This window comes from Solea solea, chromosome 5 (assembly GCF_958295425.1).
Source record: "Solea solea chromosome 5, fSolSol10.1, whole genome shotgun sequence".
NCBI classification, from domain to species: Eukaryota; Metazoa; Chordata; class Actinopteri; order Pleuronectiformes; family Soleidae; genus Solea; species Solea solea.
Genome location: NC_081138.1, coordinates 23,599,726 through 23,618,601, shown reverse-complemented (window position 1 = coordinate 23,618,601; position 18,876 = coordinate 23,599,726). Strand labels below are relative to the sequence as shown.

Sequence of the window (18,876 nt, the reverse complement as noted above, 5' to 3'; positions counted from 1 at the left end):
ATAAATGGGGAAATTGATATGATATTGCTATTCACTTGAAGTCGGAAACACATAATAATAAATCATCTTGTGTATGTGTGTTTGCGTCTATAGACGGATTCAGTCACTGTTGACAACAGCAGATATTAAGTGTTGTGATTTTTATGCCTTTGGATGGAGGCAGAATGTTTTCACGCTGTTCCTTCTTGTGAATGTGCTATCTCAAGAACTGCCCGAGTGAATCCTTTCAATGTTGGCTCAAATGTTCCAGGTGTTGCAACAGCGCAAGTAAATCTACTGTCTGAACCTCAACCTTCTCAAATCTAAAGGTGGACAAATATAGACTACCATTGTGAAAACCAGGCTTTAATAGCAACATTATTAACCACCTGCTCACAGTAACAGAGCTCCCAAGCACCTGCTGTCATAGAGGAAATATTCCTTCTGAGTCAGACTTTAGTGTAAAGGTAAATAAAAACATTATCTAACAAAGACACTATCCATAAATCTCAACAAGGTAGCCACACAAGGACCAAAAAACAAAATACCCAACTAATAAATGTGTCAAAATAGACTAAAGTATTAAATGCATCAGGAAAGGACTCCCGGTGTAAGAATTTCTGCCAAATCAAATATGCAGATCATCCGCTGTGATGACCCCTTGATAGGGAGCAGCCCAAAGCAAAAAAACCAGAACAAAAACAAAAAGTGTCATAGCGATAACAACTTTGAAACAGGACTCTTTTGTTGTACACAGCCCACGAAACTCAAATAGAAAGTGATGACATTGAAGGTTAGCAGTGAGAGAATAGCTCACTTTATGCTGAACAGGAACGTGTCAAGAACGAAAGTGATTTAACTGCGTTTATAAAATAAACTAGCTACATTACCTTGCACAGTCCATGAAACTCAAATAAAGAGTGATGACATTGAAGGTTAGCAGTGAGAGAATAACTAAAGTTAAGTGTCAAGAGATTACTAAATGATATTTTGTATTTCAAATACATATTTTGACTTTAATCGTGTAACTTTACGACTTTAATCTCGTAAACTAAGACTCTATTCTCGAAGTCTGTGAAAACATTTTTTCTCAATGTGGCCCGAATACTCCATAAAACCCAAAGAAAACTGGCTAATCAGTCCCGTGATCCAGCCTTGGGACCCACATTTAATCGGCGCCATTCTGCTGCGACACAATTGTCCTGAATTGAATTTGATTTTTAAAAGTAGTGCAGTGATACACAACGCTTGCTATACTTACAGACGGTATGTAAAAAAAAAAGTCTTCGTCACTCAGGAAACTTTGGTTGATGGGAAAATGAGCTTCTGCATCTCATCCAATTTATAATGTTCAGTAAAAATAATGTTTCCATTTAAAGGATTACAAGATTACAAGATATGTGCGTGGACACTGGTGTGATTGACAGCGCTAATACCACAGACTTATGGCTCCCATCCCTAATTTGCAGCCAAATTGAAAACAAACACCCTTCTGTCAAAATTAGATTGATGAGTGAGAAGTGCAAATAAATGACTAAATGAATGAATGAATAAAGAGTCCCTCTGTTCTGTCTGGTGCGATGTCTGTTTATGATAGTATTTAATTAAATTTAATTAAATTTTAGTTATACCTACGACAGCTACGGCCCAGTCGTTCTGCAGCCACTCGCAGATGTGTCAGAAGTTGCAAAATATTTCTTAAGCAAAATCAAGTTTGCTCATCGTTCAGGAAAAACTAAATAATAAAAAAAAACAACGTTTATACAGCGACTCACCATGATCTGATCGAGTATATGTATATTTGACATTAACTGTATTTAAGTATCAAAAATAATTTTCTGATATAAAATGTACTTAAGCTTTAAAAGTAAAACTAAAAGTACTAAAAAAGAGTGAGGAGTAAAGAATTGGCTCAACCATGGTAGCTCAACGGTAGGGTGAAGTTCAATTCCAGGCTCTGCTAGTCTATATGTGTCCTTGAGCAAGACGCTTAACACCATGTTGCAGCATATGAATGGGTGAAAACTACAAAAGCAGCTCATCAAGACGAGAAAAGTTCTATATAATTACAGACCATTACCAACTCTTCTTCTTCTGATTTTATTTGTTAGTAACAAGTAACAAAGATAGTTAGAGGAAATGTAGTGGAGTAAAAGTCAAAGTTGCTGCTGTAAACTCTACGTATGTGTGTGTGTGTCCGCCCCCCTTTCTGTCGAGGACAGAACATTTTTAACATTTTAACATTAGACACTTGTGGACACGACCACTGCTGACTGTTTATTGTTTTTAGACAGGAACATCAGTACATGACTAGTGATTCTGACAGTATTCTGCTAGTGTTCTAGCAGCAGGACGCAGACATACAAGTTATTATTATACAACGTTATTATCAAATCAATGCCATAGAATCCATGGAAGTATATATGTGAAATAAACAGTTTTTTTCTGTTTTTGTTTCATGTTTTATATTCTTATTTGGTCCGTTTCTTTGTGTTTCTCACTTTCCCCCTGGTGGGCTCAACAAAGTCTTATCTGCAACATAGTCTCCTAAATATAAAAATGAAATAAAATTCATAAATAATGCAAAATACAGAAGAGGACACAAGGGATATGACAAGTTGGAGTCATGTTTCATACAGTATGCACCTGTCAATCAACCCTTCAAACAGAAGGGTATTTTTTTTACTCTCTATTGTATCTTAACCATAATGTTAATGTCAATCATGTACTTTAACTATGAGGAAGAACAAGGGCCTTTCTGCTTGGAGTTTACTCCCCGTATGTGCGTGGGTTTTCCCCGGGTTCTCCGGCTTCCTCCCACAGTCCAAAAACATGCAAAATGGGGTTTAGGTAAATTGGACACTCTCAATCGACCGCAGGTGTGAGCGTGAGAGTAAATGGTTGTGTATCTCTATATGTGACCCTGTGATGGACTGGTGACCTGTCCAGGGTGTACCCCGGTAGAAAACAGATGGATGGATCGTGTTTCTTTTCCCTGTGTGTGTGTGTGTGTGTCTGCATGTGAGTGTGAGATGGGTTGCAGGTGTGCATGTTTGAGTGAATGAGAGTCCAAGTGGATCCTGGGAGCTGATTGGTCCTGCACAGGAGGCTGTAGGATAAGAGGCCTGATCAACCCAGCTGCAGTGGACTTCCTTTAGCCACTCATAGCCAGTCTGCCAGCAGACATTTTTGTTGAGCTTGTTTTTAACAAACCTTTCGAATGGTTTATTTAGTTGTGTTGCTGGTGGTTGATTTGTAAATTGCCGCCACCAACGTCTCCTTTTTGCCGCATTGGCTTAAGAACCACAAATAGCATAATTGAGAATGCAGTGAAAATGTGTGGGAATTAAAGCTGTTTGGAGACTGGGTGGGAGGAGATGCTGTAAATGCTCAGGCAGTGACAGACAGGGTGAGGCCGATTTTTATGGATAAAACCTGAATCAGAAGATAATGTCAAGACTCAAATGACCGAAACCAAAGATCGAATGATTATCAGTACACTGGAGATAGCACTGCCTGCAGGGACGACGATCATAGAGACTTCTACTTGCAGGTATGATTTGAAGCAAAGTTGATGTCATTGTTACTTAACAGTGAGATTGATCTGTTTATATTCCTGTCAATCAATCGTCTATCTTATGAGGAAGGACATTTTACTGGAACCAGCAGTAATCCGTCACACCTTTTGTCGCTCTGAGCCAGGAGTTTCTCATCACCTTCAAGAACAGTGTCTGCCAGTTCTGCCAAAACCTGAAAAACAAAGCAAAGCATCAAGCAAACAAACAAAAGAGAAAACAACCCAGCAGGTGTACAGGAACAAACTATGATTACACAACAGTGGTAAGCAAGGACTAGAGGTATTCAGTGAGTGCTGATATTGAGTATAACAGTCTTGTATAAGTACCTTAAAGTATCTTACCAGAAAATGACTTTGTTAGAAGTTGATATCTGTTGCCGCCCTTGATCTTGCCGCTCAACTCCTTACAGTTTCCTTTCATGTTGTCATTTGACAGCCGGGTGCAGTTTTGCAAAAACGTTACCATCAGTTTATCATACCTGTGCTGTGTAAGCCAAGCGTTTATGATTATGTGATTTCCACTCTGTCAAGCTAAGCGCATCTGGAATTTCCAGAGAGAATTAAGTATCTGTTTATCTACATTGCTTAACAAATGTATGAAACCACCACCCAAAGCCACACCTGCATTCCCCAACTTGAGTGGGGGACACTTGTGTGGGGGGACGTGAGGGCCCTTTCATGACTGCGAGCAGTCCTAATTATTACTGTTATCCATGAATTTTCAAATGTACTGTTTTAGTAAAGTAAAGCATCTTTATTGTCATTATACAACAACTGGTATTGCACAATGAAATGTCGAGGTTAGATGGAGGGTTGATCAGAGCCGCTGCGACTGAGCGCGGGACCAACCTGACCGAATGTAACTAACATTGTTTTGATGGTGGGAGGAAACCAGAGAGCCCGGAGAAACCCACGCAGACATGGGGAGAACATTCCCAGACCAGGAATTGAACCCAGCACCTTCTTGCTGTGAGGCAACAGTGCTATATAGTGTTTTCTATATGTGTTCTTGGTCTAATCAATTTGTTAAGCGCAGTATTTACAGGAGCTTACACACTGGAACAACAACATTTTCCTGTTGTGTCTCCATGCGTAATCACTCATACATTTTCACATTTATTAATATAGGGAGCTGGCAAGAAGTTCTAAAAGAATGTCCAAAAATGTTCTTAGTATATCGCAAAATCCCTTTGACATGTACTCCAGAAAAAAACAAATACAACATTCCATTCCATTCAGTCAATTACTAAAATAATCAGGATATAAAGGTTATGACCCAAAATATAATATGCACATGAATGTTGTAGCAGGTGTGTTCATTTCAAACCTGCTCAATAGAAACTTTAATTTTTAATGCCAATTAGACCATGACTTACCACTCAGTACCTACTGAAAACCTGGCTCTCATACTTTGAACATCATGTTTTACTTAAAGCATATTCTAAATGCATAAAAGATGTAACTTGTGCTGCCGTTTTCAAACCAAGGCCAGTGAACGTGTCACCTCAGGATTACCTTGTGTGCACTGCTACAACCTGCAATTATGGTTTATCTTGTATGCTAATTTGCACCGTAGCCTAAGATTAAATTGTTTTCAAGATTGTTTATAGGAGGCATTACTGGAAAATGTACAACTGGAAACCGGAAAAAAATATCAGAGTTACTGGAAGACTGTGCCCATGACCGCTATCAATCATTCCATTGGGTGCGACACCTGCAAACTAAACAAACTTAAAAAGCAACGACGAGCATGTATGCTGACAGCTGCCATGCGTTTCAGGTGTCAATGTCAGGGACCAGAAATGTTTGAAATTATGTTTGTGTTTATGAGCAATCTTGCATTTAAACATGCATTTTATTGCATGTCTTGTTATTTTCACTTGGTTCACTGAAATAAATGGTTTTCATAAACATTGTTGTGTGTTACCAACTGAAGTCCAATTCTCTTTGTAGTGTATTTGAAAGATATGCAGAGCATCTGAGGTGGGGAAAAAAAAACCCCATCCATTGTCTAAACTGCTTGCTTTGGTTAGGCCCTGGACAGGTAGCCAGCCTATCACAGAGCATGACATGTTACATAATGCCTGTTTCTTTCTGTACTTTTTGGTGATGCTAAACTTTTTGGATACTTGTTCAAATGACGACAACAACAAATACACTCAAAAGATCACAAAGACATAAAGTGAACTTGCTTGTGAGGTAGAACCAGGGCCCTTTCTGGGCTTTCAGTTGTCGCCACCAAACCTGATGTCCGATTACATTTTTGTGACTAATGAATGCATTTGTAGGCGTCACCACGAGATCAGGACGCAAGTGGGCAGCTGACACATCAGTGGCAAAAGCTGAAAGTGCACTGAAGCTAAAGAACATCATCGGGAACCTATGTGTAGGGAGGTAAGGACTCAGATCCACCCATTTCCAGCAGTGGGGAAAAGCAGACCAGAGGCACAGGAGGGACATGATTCTAGCCAAGGTCTGGCACCTGGAGGAAGAAAGGCGCAGGTCTCCAAGTATTAGGACCTCGTTGAGCAGTGCAGGGCCAAAGGGTGGCAGACTTGGCTATTCCCAGTTGAGGTCGGATGTAGGGATTTTCCGGCACAATCTGTGTGGAAGAAGCTCACAGCCCTGGGAATAGCAGGAAGGGGGAGGAAGGCAGCTGTCCTTAGGTTGGGGGAGGCAGCAGAAAGACCATCTTGCTGGCTTTGGAATAGGAGGGAGGAGATGGGCAGTGACTGGCCACCACTGCCGACCCACCATCTGGAGGGCCTTGTGGTTCAGGGTCGAAACGCCCCGTGAAAGATGGACAACACCTGATGACATCGTCTCATGGCTGAAAGCTGCAGACGTGACTAAGGTAGACTGCATCATTGTAGATATATTCAATGGATCGGGTTGTGAAGAGGACAAAATGATCAGAAAATGATCTCCCACCCTAACTTTAACCTTGACAACACGGAGCATTACGGCACTGAGGCTTTAAGAATGTACAATATAGGGTGTCTTATAGCCAACCTAGGCAATCTAATGTAACAATTATTTATTTTTCACCAACTATAAAACTTGAGCAAAAAGTACTCCTAATGAATAGAATTTGGAAACACTTCACAATTTAAAGTTCACTTGTCTCGTTTTCATGAGACGTGACTATGGGGTGTGTTTAAAAGAGTGATGCTACCAAGGAATGTTTTTGTTGGGAAGCTCTTCATGCCAAATTGCAAAAAAGAATATACCCCAAAACAATGCATCCACTGATGCTAGTGACTGTAAAACCTGGCAAAACTGGTTGTGCTTCATGGTTTTCGCATATCGCAAATGTGCTCAAAATAAACAAAAATCCTACTCGTTCCATGGTGAATAAAAAGGCGCTGCTAATGTTGAAGTTACTGCAATGGGGAAGATGGCATCTCTCATGCTGCTGCTGCTGCTGCACTTGCTGCTCATAGTCTCAACTGCATCTGCATGGTATAGCGCTGCCTACAGATTCTATGGAGGCTCTGTGATATTCAGCCCACATGGAAGAAATTCTGACGGGACTTATGTGGTAAGATGAAGATTTGACTTCTTTCTTCTAATGTTTTGAAAATACATCAGCTCTGATAAGATCAGTGTTGAACGCTCTTCAGCATATGCTGCTATACTAAACCATGCACTTAACCAGTGAAAGTAAACATAAAAAAATAATAAAACAATGACATCTCTAATAAGCATATTGTTGTCCTTGCAGGTGGAAGTCCGCAACAAGCAAACCTCATACTACTGCAACCAGAATGGCTACACTTGCTCCTCTGGTAACTGTGGGACACAGACCCATATTTCCCATGGTCAAGTTTCCAGAAATTCCTATGGGTTGAACTGGTGCGAGTACGAGGTGGTGACAACAAGAAAACTCACCAGCAACCGACCCTTCCAGATTAGGTAATATAATATTACTGTTACTACAAAAGCTACCTTGATTTGCGCCATGCGTTTTGTGCATAAAAGTGAGGTGTAAGCAAACAAAATAATGACAAATAAATGTGCCCATAGATAGACAGTAGACCCATCTTTAGGTCTTTTCCATCCATCAGTATATATTTCTTTTTGGCATTGCTGCCCTCCAACTGAACCATTTAACAGATAGTGTTGAACATGTTGCTTCAGTTTTGGTCTCATAGCTCAGATATTTCTCTAAAACAGATACCCCACATACTACAGTCGGTATGGTAATGGATACTGGATGTCAAATGTAAGAAGCTCACTGGTGGACTGGAGAATGACAGCAAATGTGGACCTGGGAACCCGATCTGACACTGGTGAATCCAACAAATCTCCCATCACTGCCATGCTGCCCGCTCTCAGGTAACAAGCATCGTTAGCTTTGCCCTAATCTCAAATGTCTCAGCTAAATCAGTGACCATGTTGGAGAAAATCAGGCTAATAATAGTATATTTTTTAAATGTTAACTGCTTTTGTATTGTTCCACAATGATGGTGTGTTACTAAAGTTTGTTTGGAGGCCATGTTCGTGTGATACAAATAAGAGCATCTGAAGAGTTCACTTAGAGGACATGTTCGTGTGTGTTGTACTATGTACCACCTGCACGTTTTTGGGCATCACCCAAAATGTCAGGATGCCCCTGCACAAGTTTGGAAGTCACCCATAATGTTAGGCTCACTAAGCAACCAGTCAAGTCCCAAAACTGCTTACTCAGCCACAAAGTAACCAATTAGAGTATCTTTACAGATTAAAAAAAAAAAAAGATGGTGTTTGATTGTGGATCCAGAATTAAATGCTTTTTGATCTGAAGGACAACGGCTTCAACTCTTTAATATTTTTGCTGCAAAAATAGCTGATTTTCTCAAGAAACCCCACCACGACACCCTCAACCTTAAAACCAAAGTTTTGGAAGCAATGAGTCCTCACAATAACATGTAACAACTTAATGCATTCCCTAGCCCCTTAACTTAACCTTAACCATCAACACTAAGTGCCTAACCCTAACCTTTACCCTAACCTTTGCTTAAACCCAATTCTAACCCTAACACCCAAAAAGCCCTTTACAGAAATGACGACCAGCCAACCTGTCCTCACTCTGCATGGTTCATACAATTTTTGGTCCTTACAAAGCCACAAATACAAGAACACACACATACATAACTGTCTTCTGTGCTACATCAGGCACATTGTGATTAAGTTTATTTACATTTTACAGAGTTACTCGAAACTGCCCGCGATGGTTCAACATTACACTGTTTGACCCTGATGGTGACCGGGTCAGATGCCGTGTACCAACAAGTCGAGCCTCGTATGAGTGTTCCCTGTGTGGCCTGACCAGTAGTTTCTCTTTAGATCAGGTAAGAATCTTGCCATCCAGATTAGTCTTCCTTGTTCATATTGCGTGTGACACAACCATGATTTCATTTTTTAATGAGGGACAATGCTGTCATATAAACCAGACTGAATCTACTTCAAAAAATATATCATCTCTAGACACATTTTAGATTCAGAATATGAAACTAGAAAAACAAACATTCAGCACTTCACTGAAATGCCTGTCTAGGTACACTAGGTTTATTTTTGTAACTGTTGTTTTTGTGCATCTCATCAGAAAGTTCTAAACTGAATGTGCATTTGAACTGACATATCATTTCTAATCATTAAGCTTCCTTGTTGATTCCTCATTGTTGGAAGTTTAGTTCTTGTCTTGACAACAGTTATTAACAACAATGTATGACTGAATATAATTAATAACCGTAGTAGGCATGTGAGGTGGGCTACAAGGCCACAGAGTTGGTGAGTTGTATCTTTCAATAGTAAAGGCGAGTATCAAAACAACTCGTGTTTTAACAATTACCAAAAGTTGTTACATAGGTGTCTAACCCTTAAAGTGGCTCTGATTCATGGTTTTATAATGACAATAAAAAACTGATGTTGTGACTGATCATTAGTTTAAGGTATCACTGTCAATTTGAGGAGGATTAATGTGGAAGCATCGATGTTGATAATAATGTACAGACTTAGATGTACTAAATAAGCCTCTCTCCATTTTCAATTTGTTAGAAATCATGCTCCATAAAATACAATGGAGGAACTTCATCTGGAATCCATCCAGTTGAGCTGCAGGTGGAGGATTTTCCCAACACACACATAACCCTTTCATACACTGATGGATCCTACACAACCAAGCGCCCCCTTTCAGTGGTCAGGCGTAAGCGTACAGCCACCACCACCACACCTGCTACAAGCACCACATGGTGGTGGTGGGTGTGGACATCAACCACCACACCTGCTACAACCACCACCACACCTGCTACAACCACCACCACAGCTGCTACAACAACCACCACACCTGCTACAACAACCACCACACCTGCTACAACAACCACCACACCTGCTACAACAACCACCACACCTGCTACAACAACCACCACACCTTCTACAACAACCACCACACCTGCTACAACAACCACCACACCTGCTACAACCACCACCACACCTGCTACAACAACCACCACACCTGCTACAACAACCACCACACCTGCTACAACAACCACCACACCTGCTACAACCACCACCACACCTGCTACAACAACCACCACACCTGCTACAACAACCACCACACCTTTTACAACAACCACCACACCTGCTACAACCACCACCACACCTGCTACAACCACCACCACACCTGCTACAACAACCACCACACCTGCTACAACCACCACCACACCTGCTACAACAACCACCACACCTGCTACAACCACCACCACACCTGCTACAACAACCACCACACCTGCTACAACAACCACCACACCTGCTACAACAACCACCACACCTTCTACAACAACCACCACACCTGCTACAACCACCACCACACCATTATACCGATCCTCAATTGCTCCTTTAAGCAAGCTTCCACTACAATTTTCTGTGAATGGTAGGGTAATTTTTTTTAATTTACACTTATTGAAATGCATTTTTTTCATCAGTTTCTCACTGTGTGTTTCTTCACATCTGATTTTCAGTGGATGGGCACCATGCCTCCTCTTGCCTTGATGGTGATTACTTTCCTATTTTCTTATCACCAACTCCAAGTAATGGAGTAAATCTTCCGGCATATGTTAACCACACTCTTGAAATAAAAGTCAAATCCATGGCACAGTTCACCAGGTAAAGAATGTTTTTTTTTTGTTTGTTTGTTTTATTTTGTTTTTATATTTTTTTGTGGCAATACAGTTTTTAAGTGTTTTGTCACATAATATGCAGTGCATATTCATCCATGTATGGTTTAAGTGACTTACGGTGCTATTTGATAATGTTTTCCATCCCAATTCCAATAATAATACAAGCATTGTTTGTCTTGTAGCATTATTGACCTGATCATCACTGGACCAAGAGGCATTTCAAAGCAGAAAATCTCCACTGGAGAATATGTAATAAAATGGACACCAACAGAAAATGAAGTGAATGATCATTTTCCTATTTGCTTTGTTTCTGAAGCCAAAGACAGGTGAGTTTTGAAAACAGCTATTTGGTATTTATGTTATAAAATTCCCTGCTTTAAATCCGTAAATGATCCACAATCCCATTATTGTGTACAATTGTTTTTATCATTTGAACAATGTATTTTTACTTTCTCCTTTGTTGTAATGCAGATACAATCAGGTCTATCAATCAGAGGTCCGCTGTGTGATTGCTGATGTTGGACACCATGGTTAGTTACTTGTGTCATCTCAGAGGTTATAGTTTTCATCTAAATATAGCATGGGTGTGTTTTATAATATAACATGAAATTAATGTCAACACATCCAATTTTTGGACGTTTTTAATGTATAAATTAGTGTTTACATTGCTATTTATATATATATACAGTATATAACATATTTTATCAGATTAAGATTAAGAACAGGGCAAAATGTAGAAATAGTTAATAAAACGGTTGTGACTTAATCCAATGTAATGTCACATAGTAGCAAACAAATAGCAAAAAAACACAGACATCTTGTAATCACCATAGTAGCTATAGACTGCATTTGAAGGCAATTGTGCCACAACAGCCAGACTTTGGCTGATCCAATTCAACAAATATGTCTGTAAATCCTTGAGAAAAGGCTGCTGCTCCAGCAGATGCATCCTTCCAACCTCTCAGTATGAACTGGTTTTCATAAAGAGATGGGGGGAGACAAATGGGGCCAAAACATCAAAGAAACACTATACACGAATCATCAAACAGCAGAACATACAGTACTGTGCAACAATCTGTCATTTGTCATCAAATTTGTTGTTTTAGCAATGCTATAATAACCATACAATGTAATTATTATCCATCACTTTGTAAAAATCCATTCATAAAATACAGGAAACATGTATGCACAATTAAAGTAACAAGTCAAGTCTTACGTCGGTCTGGTTTATTCAAGACGTGCTTGAGCAATTTCCAGTCACATAATTTCAATCCAAAAGTCAATGATCACAGAATTTGAAAGGCTTAAAAACAACAACGCGGATGGCGCTCTCAGACTTTTGCAAAAACCTGGAATTCAGAAACTCCACCAGTGTCACCTCATGAGAATGTTTTGCAGACATTCATTCATGGACAAAAAGTCCAACATCAACTCCTGATTGAATAAATTGGGACACTCAATAGGTATTAAATCAGAGATTTGAATTATGTCAATATATCAATTCTAGGTGCAGCTCTATTGACACAGCTTTTGTCCAGATTTCACGTCAAAATGGACTGGTGATTTTGAGCACTTAATCGTTGCTCTTGTGTAGTCTCACATTGGAAATGAGCTTTACAGGTCCCATTTAGGTGAAGATTTTCAACTCGCTTTATTATTATATTTTCCTAAGCTTGGACAGATACACCACATTTTCACAATGAAAGGTAATGTGATGTGTTGTTTTTTTTTGCACTTTTCAGATACCAGAGTGACATGCAATGAAACAACAATAACAGTTGAAGTGGAGAAGAGCTACCTCATCAGACGCAATGAGGACAACTTGCACCTTGACAAATTCACAGATTCTTCTTGCAACCTCACATTACTCTCCAACACAACCCACCTGGTGGCCAGCATGCCATTGGGTTCCTGTGGAACCCATGTTGAGGTAAAGTTCACTAAACAATGTGGTGGTTCCAGTTTGGTGAGCCCACATCTGTATGTCTTTCTGTGTAGCTGCTCTTGTTTGCACGCTTCCCATCAATTGCCATGAAAAGTACTGCCACTAGCAACAGCATACATTGTAGTGTCAACTGCAGTTGAAATGAAAACATCATCAATGAAAACATCATCCCAAACCACCCAAATAGAAATCGGACAACCAGTCAGGTCATTTTTACATTTAACAAATGTAGAAATGTTACATTAAGCCTTGTTTGGCGCATTATTCCCCTTGGTCAGTTGAGACTCAAAAGACCTCATAGTGTAATCAGCATTGTGTGAACTCCTTTTACCATGGCTTGAATGTTACAAACATTCAATTTTATTTAAACGGTGTGCATTACAGCTTTTTTTCCCTCTTTGACTTTTAGGAGGATGAAGATAACATTATTTTCAAGAACTCAATCACATCAGCAGATCCAAGGGCAGTCATTTCCAGGCAGCATGATGTTGACATCGCCTTTTCCTGCATCTATCCAAAGAGAACCAACCTGACTCTTGGATTCAGACACAAAAACCCATACGCCTTCTCAGAGAAAGGCTTTGGTGCTTTCACATTCACTTTTGAATTCTTCCAGACCCAGAGGTTCAGAAATCAAATCGATGCCAACACCTACCCGGTGGACGTGTATCTCAAGCAGATGATGTTCATGCAGATTGAAGCGACCACTTCCATTCCTGACACAGAGCTGTTTGTCGAGTCCTGCAAGGCAACTCCATACGACAACCCCAACTCTCGCATTAGCTACACCATCATCGAAAATGGGTATGTGTACACACATTGTCCCTTTACACACATTTACATCTTTCTTTTTTTTAGTAAATTTGGATTCTAATCCTTGTCAGTGCATATCAAAAACTATAAAAACATTTAAAACACAATAAAAACACAACAGACATGGTCATAGAAAAAAGTTGCAGACCACATTGGACAGACACAACTTAAACCTTCTAAACAAAAAAACATGGAATGAATAATGAGATGAATGAATAACAAATAACCCAATATATAATACATATGGATTGCACAATATTGTTATTGCACAGGTGTGGTTAACCAATATACCATTTTTCCCAGTTGTGTGAAGGACGGCACAGTACAGATTTACCCTGGCTCCAGGTATCAGTTCAGATTTGGAATGGAAGCTTTTGAATTCATCGGTGCTCATGAGGAGGTGAGGATATTTTAAACTTCATTTTAACAGGGAACCTTAAACGTCCCAAAAAGTAAAGGGGGGGAAAATTATAATTATTTTATTATTATTTATTACTATATAGGACCACAGTTTCCTGACACCACTGCAGCAGATTTGAACAATACACAATAATACACAGCTTCACTAGACGTTACAAATGCCTTAATTTGACTGCACCTATGTGTGTCTGCAGGTGCACATCACGTGTTCCGTCATCCTGTGTGAGGCCAATATCCCTGGGACCAGGTGCTCTCAGGGATGCATCAGGTCGGGCGGCCATCGCAGCAAAAGAGAAGCTGTGGCTCAGACGAGCAGTCACTCAATTTCCCAAGGACCTTTGCACCTGGTTAAAACATCTCAAAGCCAAAGTGAGTTTGAGATTACAGTTCACTAAGTGCACCTGACAAAATACGATGTTTGTTTTCTTTTTTTAATATTATAATCTTTTCTTCTCCAGCATCTGGCCTGAGCCTGAATCTGGGTGCAAACATGGTCTTCATTGTTGGCTCCCTCCTGGTTTGCGCAGTCGTGATCTACAGATCGAGGAGGTCCAAATCTAAATATCAACCCCTTCCCACCTCTGAAATGGACTGAAGACAAGCCTTCAGTTTTATATGGGCCTATGTTGGTGTTAATCATTTGATGCTATATGAAATAAGCTATGTTCACTGTAAGTCAAATGACAAAGTGTGTCACTTTGTCATTGTGTTGTTTGGCTGTTTTATAAATCCTGTAGAGTATCTGCTGCATCTACAGACTCGTTGGTTAACAGTTATTAACTCCTGCACTGAATATAAAGTTGTGGATGAGATATAATCCGGGTTTTACTGATTGTTCCAAGCCTTTAACAATAAAGCTCTCAGCTTACTATGTATCCTGCATTACCGATAATGTTTTTCTGTGTCATCATTATATCCAAGACAAATTTTCCCTCAGGACATGCAAATCACGTATATTCTATTTTAAGTGTCCTATTTTCCATTCAAGTGTATTGTTGAGGTGGAAACAGCTATTCAAGTATGATGATTAAACTTTCTTTTTGAAAGTTCCTGTCTTTTCCGACTATTTTACATCCCATTTTATTTTTAAGGGCGACACATGAGAGCAGCCACAAGCTAATACAAAGCCAATGCATCACTGTCTTAACTACTTACTCCCTGCACCAGAGTCTGTGATTGTCAAAATAAAACTTTTTTCCCCATGCGCGGGCACCTGGGATCACATTCTATCAACACACTCTTCTCTCTCTCTTCATAGAAAGTAAAACTAGAATGTCATAAAATACAAATAGAATAGGTCTTTATTGTCCACTGAGGTGTCAAATTGTCTCTGGCTCACCAATTACAGACAACAAAACAAGACGTTAAAAACAAATTGAAAAAAAAATAAAGATAAAAATAATGAATAAATGAATAATTAATTTAATTTAAAAGGTGAGAAGTACAAAGGATTGTTCTGAAAACACTTTTGTATGTGAGATATTGAGAGGCAATAGGCAATACAGACTTTATGAACTAAGATTCATTTGGGCAGCCTATCTAACGCCTTATCCCCGACCTTGACCACAACCTATCATGCGTCCTCAATGATCAGGGGCCTTATCCTGGCTGAACTTGGCCTCAAGTCAGTTGCACGAAAGCAATGGCGCACAACTTACTTTGGCGATTTATTCTTTGTTGTTAGTCCAGTCAACAGGATACGTATGTAAATCCTGCTGCTCAATCCATCCAGACAGCTGTTAATCTGAGCAGAAAGAAAAGTGCTTTATCAACCTGCATTAAAATATTACAGTGATTACATTTGATTCAATGTTATTTTAATTCTGATTAGTCTTGAATGATTGCATGAAGAATAAGAGCAATTATATAAAATACTCATTCATTCAACCCCGCCCCTCATTGGTTTCACCTGTGTTCTTCTACCTCATGTATAAATAGTCCTTGTTTCCCTTGTCTTGTGTCGGTTCGTTTTTGTATGTCTTGCTTCACAGTCCTGTTGTCAAAGAACAGCTCACGTCACTTAAAAAGTTATGTTTTGAGTATAGATTTTGATTCTCCTTGAGAGCGTTTTTTGTTTGTGGAATAAATTCCATTATTATTTTTTTTACCCTCCTTGTTGTGTTTAAGCCGTAACACAGCCATCTTAAATTTGGGTGTAAAAAGGTCACTTCAGTTTGTTATTTGCCACAACATTTTTAGTTTTAAACAAGTCCTTGAAAGAATTCTAAATTATTTGTTTTCTCATTTTCATGACAGTCGGTCCAATACATTTGTTAAGCACTGTATGTACAGAAGCTTACCCACTGGAACAACAACATTTTCCTGTTGCGTCTCCGTGCGGAATCGCTTGTACATTTTCATATTTATTAATATAGGGAGCTGGCAAGAAGTTCCGAAAAACATGTCCAGAAATGTTCTTAGGACATATACTCAGAAATAGTTTCAAAAACAAATACAACATTCCATTCAGTCAATTACCAAAACAATCAGCATATAAAGGTTATGACACATGAATTTTGCAGCAGGTGTGACCATTTCAAACGTTCAAGACTAACTTTAATTTTTAACGCCGATTATACCATGACTTACAGCTTAGTATCTACTGAAAACCTGGCTCGTGCTTTGAACACTGTCTAAAGAACCACGTTTTACTGAAAACATTCTAAATGCATACAAGATCTAACTTATGCTGCCGTTTTCAAATCAAGCTTTCAAACCAAGGCCAGTGAACCTGTCACCTCAGGATGACCGTGTGTACCATGTTGAGGACACCATCACTGTGCCCTCTACAGAGGAGGAAGAAAAACCCAAATTGAAAGATAGGAGGTATTACTGGAAACGTACAACTAGAAACCTTTGTAAAAAAAATGATCAGACTTACTGGAAGACTGTGCCTATGCCTACGACCAATCATTCCATTGGGTGTGACACCTGCAGAAATGCCAACTAAACAACAAACTGTTCCTGTGTGCTGTTCCTGGCATGGAACAGTCTCAGGTGTTATTGTCATTGACCAATGACCAATTTTCTTTTTGTGCTGACTTTGTGAGTGTTTGAAGCAATCTTGCATTTAAACATGCATTTTATTGCATGTCTTGTTATTTTCATTTGGTTCACTAAAATAAATGATTGGAAAAACTAGTGATATGATATTGGCTTCATAAACATTGAAACTGTCCTCATAAACATTGATGCGTGTTGTGTTACCAACTGAAGTCATTTTTTAAAGGTATGTCAAATTCCCTTTTTAAGTGTATTTGAAAAGATATGCAGAGCAGTGGAGGCGGGAAAAAAACATCCATCCATTGTCTTAACTGCTTGCTTTGGTTAGGCCCTCGGCAGGTAGCCAGGACAGGTAGCCAGGACAGGTAGCCAGCCTATCACAGAGCATGACACGTGTCATAATGCATGACACGTTACATAACGCTAACTTCTTTTGGATACAAATGACAACAACAAATACTTTCAAAAGATCACAAAGACATAAAGTGAACCTACCTGTCCAGCCCTTTCTGGGCTTTCAGTTACCGCCACTGCCAGATTTATTTTTGTGACTAATTAATGCATTCATTCATTGTTACAATGGGGTTGTGAAGAGAATTTTCAGCAATACAGTAAAAAGTGCTGCTTTTTTTCCATTACTATCTTAAAACGTACAGTATTTACAGAGGCACAACCTAGGCAATCTTTCATTTTCACCAACTATAAAAACACACCTGAGCAAAAAGTACTCATAATGTTTAAAATCGGATTGAATCATATTAATATAGGTGAAAGCACAAAAGGGGTGGAGAAATTGTCCTCTACTTTTGTATTACTATATGTAGAACCACATTTTTTGCAGCAGACTTTAAAGCACACCATTTGTACAACCTCCTGCTCTCTCTCTTGCACAAACACACACACACAATAATACACAGTTTAAGCTTCACTAGACAGTACAAACGACTTAATTTGACGGCACCTATGTGTGTCTGCAGGTGTACATCACGTGTTCCGTCATCCTGTGTGAGGCCAATATCCCTGGGACCAGGTGCTCTCAGGGATGCATCAGGTCGGGCGGCCATCGCAGCAAAAGAGAAGCTGTGGCTCAGACGAGCAGTCGCTCAATTTCCTTTGCACCTGGTTAAAACGTCTCAAAGCCAAAGTGAGTTTGAGATTACAGTTCACTGAGTGCACTTGACAAAATACAATGTGTTGTTCTTTTCAATATTATAGTCTTTTCTCTTCCAGCATCTGGCCTGAGCCTGAATCTGGGTGCAAACATGGTCTTCATTGTTGGCTCCCTCCTGGTTTACGCAGTAGGGATCTAAAAAGTGAGAAGTAGAGCTAATTCAAGTGTCTGTGGTTTGGTCACTTTGTTGTTTGGTCCCGGATTTGAAACTGAGTAGAAAGTGAGATATTGAGAACAAGTCAATCCAAACGTTTGTACTCTGTTGTGACTTCCATTCATTTGGGCAGCCTATGTAAAGCCTTATCCCTAACCTTGACCACAACCAGTTGTTCACACACGAATTAGAGGTCATATGGTCCAAGCAGTAAAGTAAGGTTGCGCCATCGCTTGTCGATCAGGTCAAACAAGTTGTGATGATTGTGGTTTCCAGTAAACTGAGGACCTTTGGAACGATTCCCATTTCCTTTGAGGCAACAATGGTACACATCTACTGCTCTAACTCTCAGTCTATTTAAATCTAGATCAAAGACTTTGTTGCGTCTTCCACTGTTCTGTAGCTGTAACGTTGTTGCATAAAAAAATAAATAAAAAGCATATTTGAGGATTTTTAAATTTTTTTTTTGTAAGTGGTACTTGTATAAAGTCCATGTATTACATTCAGGTGACTGTGCTCTGTGCTCTTGCTTCCTTGTAGATTTTGGTCAGTGAACTTCAGACGAGCCTGTTAAGCCCAGCTTTGTTATGTGAAACTGCAAATCCCTGAAATTAAAATATTAAAAGACAAAAACAAAGGCACTGGTGGAGCATT

The 18,876-nt window shown here is 39.5% G+C and overlaps 1 protein-coding gene across 1 annotated transcript; it reads left to right on the top strand.

Annotated features, from left to right (window-relative positions):
• The first annotated feature begins 10,178 nt into the window (after positions 1–10,178).
• On the top strand, positions 10,179–14,940 carry LOC131459717 (ZP domain-containing protein-like). Its single transcript, XM_058629780.1, has 9 exons — positions 10,179–10,469; positions 10,558–10,702; positions 10,899–11,042; positions 11,188–11,246; positions 12,459–12,646; positions 13,071–13,465; positions 13,778–13,874; positions 14,089–14,263; positions 14,353–14,940. Exons 2-9 carry the CDS (start codon positions 10,686–10,688, stop codon positions 14,487–14,489), a joined length of 1,212 nt encoding a protein of 403 aa, XP_058485763.1. The 5' UTR covers positions 10,179–10,469; positions 10,558–10,685; the 3' UTR covers positions 14,490–14,940.
• The last annotated feature ends 3,936 nt before the right edge of the window (positions 14,941–18,876 follow it).